The sequence below is a fragment of the Rhipicephalus microplus genome, chromosome 9, assembly GCF_043290135.1.
Source record: "Rhipicephalus microplus isolate Deutch F79 chromosome 9, USDA_Rmic, whole genome shotgun sequence".
Taxonomy (NCBI): domain Eukaryota; kingdom Metazoa; phylum Arthropoda; class Arachnida; order Ixodida; family Ixodidae; genus Rhipicephalus; species Rhipicephalus microplus.
The window spans coordinates 47,420,230-47,426,229 of NC_134708.1; the positions used below are offsets into that span (position 1 = coordinate 47,420,230).

Genomic DNA, 6,000 nt, shown 5'->3' on the forward strand with positions numbered 1-6,000 from the left:
ATGTACTAAGGGACAAAGAAGGGAAAATAACTACCAATATAGATGGGATAGTTAAAGTAGCGGAGGAGTTCTACAGAGATTTGTACAGTAGCCGGGACAACCACGACTTTAATACTATAAGAACTAGCAGTAAACCAGATGACACCCCACCAGTAATGATAGATGAAGCCAGAAAAGCTTTGGAGAGCATGCAAAGAGGCAAAACTGCTGGTGAGGATCAGGTAACATCAGATTTGCTGAAAGATGGAGGACAGATTGTGTTAGAAAAATTAGTTACACTGTTTACCAGGTGTCTCCTGACGGGAAGAGTACCAGAGCCTTGGAAGAATGCTAACATCGTCTAAATACATAAGACAGGAGATGACAAGGACTTGAAGATTTACAGGCTGATCAGCTTTCTCTTTGCAGTATACAAGCTATTTACAAAGGTAATTGCTAACAGAGTAAAGAAAACATGAGAATTCAATCAACAAAAGGAACAAGCAGGATTTCGAACAGGCTACTCAGCAATCGACCACATTCATACTATCAATCAGGTAATAGAGAAATGCTCAGAATATACCCAACCACTATACATAGCCTTCATAGATTACGAGAAGGCGTTTGATTCAGTAGAAATATCAGCCGCTATGCAGACACTGCGGAATCAAGGCGTCGATGAAGTATATATAAATATCCTTGAAGATTTTTACAAGGGATCAACTGCCACCATTGTGCTTCATAAAAAAAGCAATAAAATAGCAATCCAGAAGGGTGTAAGGCCGGGGGACAAAATCTCCCCAATGCTATTTACCGCGTGCTTACAGGAGGTTTTCGGAATCCTGGAATGGGAACAGTTAGGAATAAGAGCTAATGGAGAATAGTAATCTGCGCTTCGCTGATGACATTGTACTGCTGAGTAACTCAGAGGACGAATTGCAACTCATGATTACGGAGTTAGACAAGGAGAGCAGAAAGGTGGGTCTTAATACTAATCTGCAGAAAACGAAAGTAATGTAAAACAACCTCAGAAGAGAGCAGCGCTTCGAGATAGGTAATAGTGCACTTCAAGTCGTAAAAGACTATGTCTACTTAGGGCAGGTAATAACCGCGGAGCCGAACCACGAGATTGAAGTAACTAGAAGAAAAAGAATGGCGTGAAGCACATTTGGCAAGCACTCTCAAATTATGACAGGTAGATTGCCACTATCCCTTAAGAGGAATGTATATAACAGCTGTATATTGCCGGTACTTAGCTACGGAGCAGAAACCTGGAGACTTACAAAGAGGGTTCAGCTTAAATTGAGGACGACGCAGCGATAATTGGAAAGAAAAATGGCAGGTGTAACCAGCCTTAGTGTTTACTGTTATGGAAACTTTACGGTCTAGTTGTACGGTAAATCACACAACAAAGTTTGTTAAGTGTAGCCGATCAGTCGTGTATTGCTTGCCGCTAACGTGTGGAAAGGTATACATCGGCCAGACGGGTCGTTGTTTGAACACCCGACTTTTAGAAAACAAGCGATCATTAGGAACTGACATTCATTCTCACATAAAGAGACACTGTTCCCAGTGTGGCTGCTCACCACTGTACAGAGACACAACCGTAGTCTTCCGTCATGGAAACCAACTAACCAGGGAAATTGTCGAAGCCTTTCACATTAAAAAAAGAAAAGAAGGATGCATTAGTCAGTCATCGGTTTCGTTAAGTAACCGAGAAGCCAGCTACCTCGAAGGACTTAATTGAGATCAGTGTTTGCATGTGTCATACTCGCCTTCTTGTCGTTTCAAAAATCTTGTTTCAAACACGTGTGAATTCCCGCATAATCTTTTTGTTTTTGTTTTTTTGATTTGATGTTACCCAGGGCTGTTTTAGTTATGTCATCTAAACGTGTCTAAGCTTAACTGCCGTGTACTATCGTTTGAGTCTGCGCAAAAGCTTCTGTTGGCAATGATTCAGTGTTCGTAGTTCTTTTCTGTGTCGCTAGGGTTTTGGGCGATATATAAAGTGCTGCTTCTGAAATAAAAATTAGTTGAGAGTGTAGCGAGTGTCGTGTTTTCTTGTCGTCTACGTCCCCGTCAAATTTGCGCTACTACACCATATGGTTAAATGATGTCTCACCAACTAGCCCAGCTATCAACCCTACTGAAGCATGGGAATGATGAATGGTACACATTTTTGTCTATTCTTCGTACTTCTGGCTTCATGTGTGTTCGTGTGGCTTGGAGCTGTTTTCTCAGAAAACAAAAATCAGCAAATGTTCAGCGGTTGCGCTTCATGACCTTATTTTTTACACTTACCTTTCCAAATCGGGTCACGAAGTTCTAAAAGGTTGAGTCTTTCTTTCAAAACAAAACCGAAACACAGCAATAAACAAAGCCGCAAGTACGGTTCGCCGCCCGCAAGTATGAAGACTAGGCAAATGTGTGTACTACCCATCATTCCCATGATCGCTGAACGATCGCAGCGCCAGAGTCCCCTCTAGTTAATTTCAGGAAACTCTATGGCTGCTCCGATAGCGTACAGCGCCACCACCACATGCATCGCCAAACGGCGGCGGTGGACCATAGTAGTACCAACACTAGGAAATTAAAAGCCATTAAAAAAGTCTCACCGAAACATTAGCCTTGACAGAAATCTTTGAATTATTAAATAGGGTACTGCTAGTGTTGTTGAAAGAATGACAGATAGATGTCAATGTTAGGTACATTGTTTCATCACGCTTTCAAATACACATCTGTAGCACATAAACGAATTACGTTACTCGCGTTATAATTACTCTTCGCAAGAGTGGCAATGAGTCACAGCAGCACTGCACTTGAATAGTGGCCGCAACACTCGGAAAAAACACGGTCAAAAAAAAAAACTAAGGACACACCATTGATGGGTTGAGGTCTTCAGCCGGGTTCGCAAACACACAGACACGTAATCGTAACTCGATACAAAAATAAGGTCAACAAGAGTGACAACGTTAAAAGCTAGTTTAGCGGCACACGTTCACACGCACTGTGAGCGTGTCTCGAGGTTCACATGTGCTCATTGTTGGCGCTACAGTGACTATGCAAATGATATTCCTTCATTTCGAAGTTGAGCTGATACGTCAGCGCTGTAGCAAAGCCTTCATTACACACACTGCTACATTTCAACAGCATACCGCGTTTTCAAGATTACGCGCGCACACAGGGGAAAAAAAAACAACCAATGCGTACACCATTTTTCGCGACAAGAAATGAGTAAAAGTACCTCCCTTGGTTTGCAATTAAGACAAAAAAAGGAGAAAAAAAGAACACAAGCATTCAGTACGTCACCTGCGAAGCTTGGACTTGCCGGTTGATGCACACGTGAAAGTCGTTCGCATGCCGTCCTTTGTGAGCGTTTGACGTTCCGCGCGGCTATCAGGAGAGTGCACCCGAGAACACTTACCATTGCACCCATCAACATCAAATGACACCATGACATCTTCGCGAATCTCCACACTGTCAATGGCAGGTTGCCACTTTACTGACACCAAACACAAGTTCGGAAAATGAAAGTGGCGCGTCCGTCCACCACATGAACGAAAAACAAACACCACCGTTGACACAACCACCACACAACTAGAGGCACAGATTGCCATTTGCACAACTGTAAATTCCAGTGCGGTCACGTGACAAGCAACGTTATGCAGTTTCGGTTTCGAATTTGATTTTTCACGCAGGCGATCTATTCCTTTTTCAAAAAAGCAATAGGCATGTATAATTATAAAAAGTACAGGGCACGCGAGTGGCTCCATATATGTTCTGGGACTGCTTTGCGTGCGACAAGTTCTATTTTATCTCTTTTAAAAGTTTACCGCATTCGTCTTGAGTAGTTTTGAGCATTGAGCTTTTCGAACAGGTTGTTGTGTTGGACGTGCGCGTATGTGCAGTCATCCAAGTGACTCAGGCGCGTTTTCTTTGTTTACTGCGTTATCTTTCAACATCAAAACTTTTCGCCAGCCACGTTGGCGGTGTAACGCTGGCCACAAGACCTTGCGGTATGGCGAGTGGGGTTTGGTCAGAGTTATTCGATGGGTTCGGTAGGAATGGGGAGGACATAAAGTTTCGGCAGTGACAAAAATAACAATGGTGACGGGGCTCATCATAATAGCGATGCAGCTATAGCGACGGCCTTTGTCTGTAGCTGTCTGTAGCTAGCGTGAGATATTTGGAAATGCTTCCACTAAGCCGCTGGCTTGGAACAGTGAAACTGGACGATATTGAAGACTAATCTGATTGCTTGTAGGCTGTTTACAGGTCTTGCCCAGATGAAGCAGGTTCTACGTTGGTTCTGAATTGTACACTAGTTTTTATAAATACGAAGTATCGCAGGACAATGGCGTGTTTGATGGTCGGTGGTGTGTGCTGCCGAGCAGGACAAAAGAAGTTCGCGGATCGACTACCACTGGAGGTGGTGGAATTGTAAGCAGCGTACAAGTAGGTGGTATGGTAGCCCACATGATTATTCCAGCAGGAACGGCCCACATGACCCGTAACTCCACCTTTGGTGGAAATGTGACACTTGGCCGTTGGCACCACCACTTGGTGAGGATCGTCACGTCATTTCTTGTCCGAAAAATGTCACGCGACTCCTTGCTATGCGTCATGTTATGTAGTCTTATGCTTAAACGTGGCGTCCCTTTACACTTCGTGAGAGCAGCCATTTCTTCGGCTAACTGCTGCCTTCTTCATTTCTGTTAATTGGACCAGTGGCGAGTTTTAGAATTACCCGAATTTCTGTGACAAATATCCATTTATTATGGTAATAGTTTTCTGGTAGGACGCAGTGGCACATATATATGTTAAAGTGGTGATAGCTTTCTGTGATAGACTCTTAAATAACTATTTGATAAACAGCTTCACTCTTAAAACTGCTCGCCAGTGTCTGCTACGGAGGTGGAAAAAGCCCCGCTATCTTACAACTGCTCTACTAACAGTTAGGTTGTTTGTAATTATTCCGAATGTTCGTTGCGTTTTGGAAAAGCTTTTCACGATAATCTGTCGCCAATTGTAGGCACGTCCCACTCTCTCATCAATAGTCCACTGAAGATGAGGACGCTCTTTTCAGCTAGCCTGAACATCCACTGCATTCGAGCTCCCGAGCCTTGTTTCTCTCTAGAGGTACTGGGTAAGACTCACTACTCACCATTTAACCACTAAAATTGGAACATTGTTCGCGGGCAAACACGCATGCTCCACAGCTGGTCCATTCATTTAGAAAGGACATAACGAGCCGTTGTGATATTTGCGGCGAAATTGCTTCTTTTAATTGCGAAGCATTTTTTGCCTACAGAAGACACTGAGTATCTATCTATCTATCTATCTATCTATCTATCTATCTATCTATCTATCTATCTATCTATCTATCTATCTATCTATCTATCTATCTATCTATCTATCTATCTATCTATCTATCTATCTATCTATCTATCTATCTATCTATCTATCTATCTATCTATCTATCTATCTATCTATCTATCTATCTATCTATCTATCTATCAATCTATCTATCTATCTATCTATCTATCTATCTATCTATCTATCTATCTATCTATCTATCTATCTATCTATCTATCTATTTATCTATCTATCTATCTATCTATCTATCTATCTATCTATCTATCTATCTATCTATCTATGCGTGCCTGCCCTGCCCTTCCCGCCTTCCTTCTTTCTTTCCTTCCTTCCTTCCTTCCTTCCTTCCTTCCTTCCTTCCTTCCTTCCTTCCTTCCTTCCTTCCTTCCTTCCTTCCTTCCTTCCTTCCTTCCTTCCTTTAACTTGGGGGTATATCAAATATAACATTATTTTGCAGCATGGTTTGATGAATATCACTGGCTGGTCATGACATGAATAATGTGACAATCAATGGACGTCATCAAATGTGACGTCATCAAGCCCTTTCCACCAGACGTGTGGCACATACCTGCATGCGGATATGTGCCACAGGTATACGGGTATGTGCCACATGTGACTGAGAGTTAATATCTATTTAGGAATGGCGAG

At 42.5% G+C, this 6,000-nt stretch overlaps 1 protein-coding gene across 1 annotated transcript in view; it reads right to left on the minus strand.

The window, feature by feature from the left end:
- The window catches only part of LOC142771733 (uncharacterized), a 33,995-nt gene extending 30,403 nt beyond the window's left edge, over positions 1 to 3,592 (minus strand). The window contains exon 1 of the mRNA XM_075873580.1: positions 3,289 to 3,592. Coding sequence (XP_075729695.1) covers positions 3,289 to 3,434 — 146 coding nt within the window. The 5' untranslated portion in view covers positions 3,435 to 3,592. The remainder of the gene's footprint in view (positions 1 to 3,288) is intronic.
- Between the last annotated feature and the right edge of the window lie 2,408 nt (positions 3,593 to 6,000).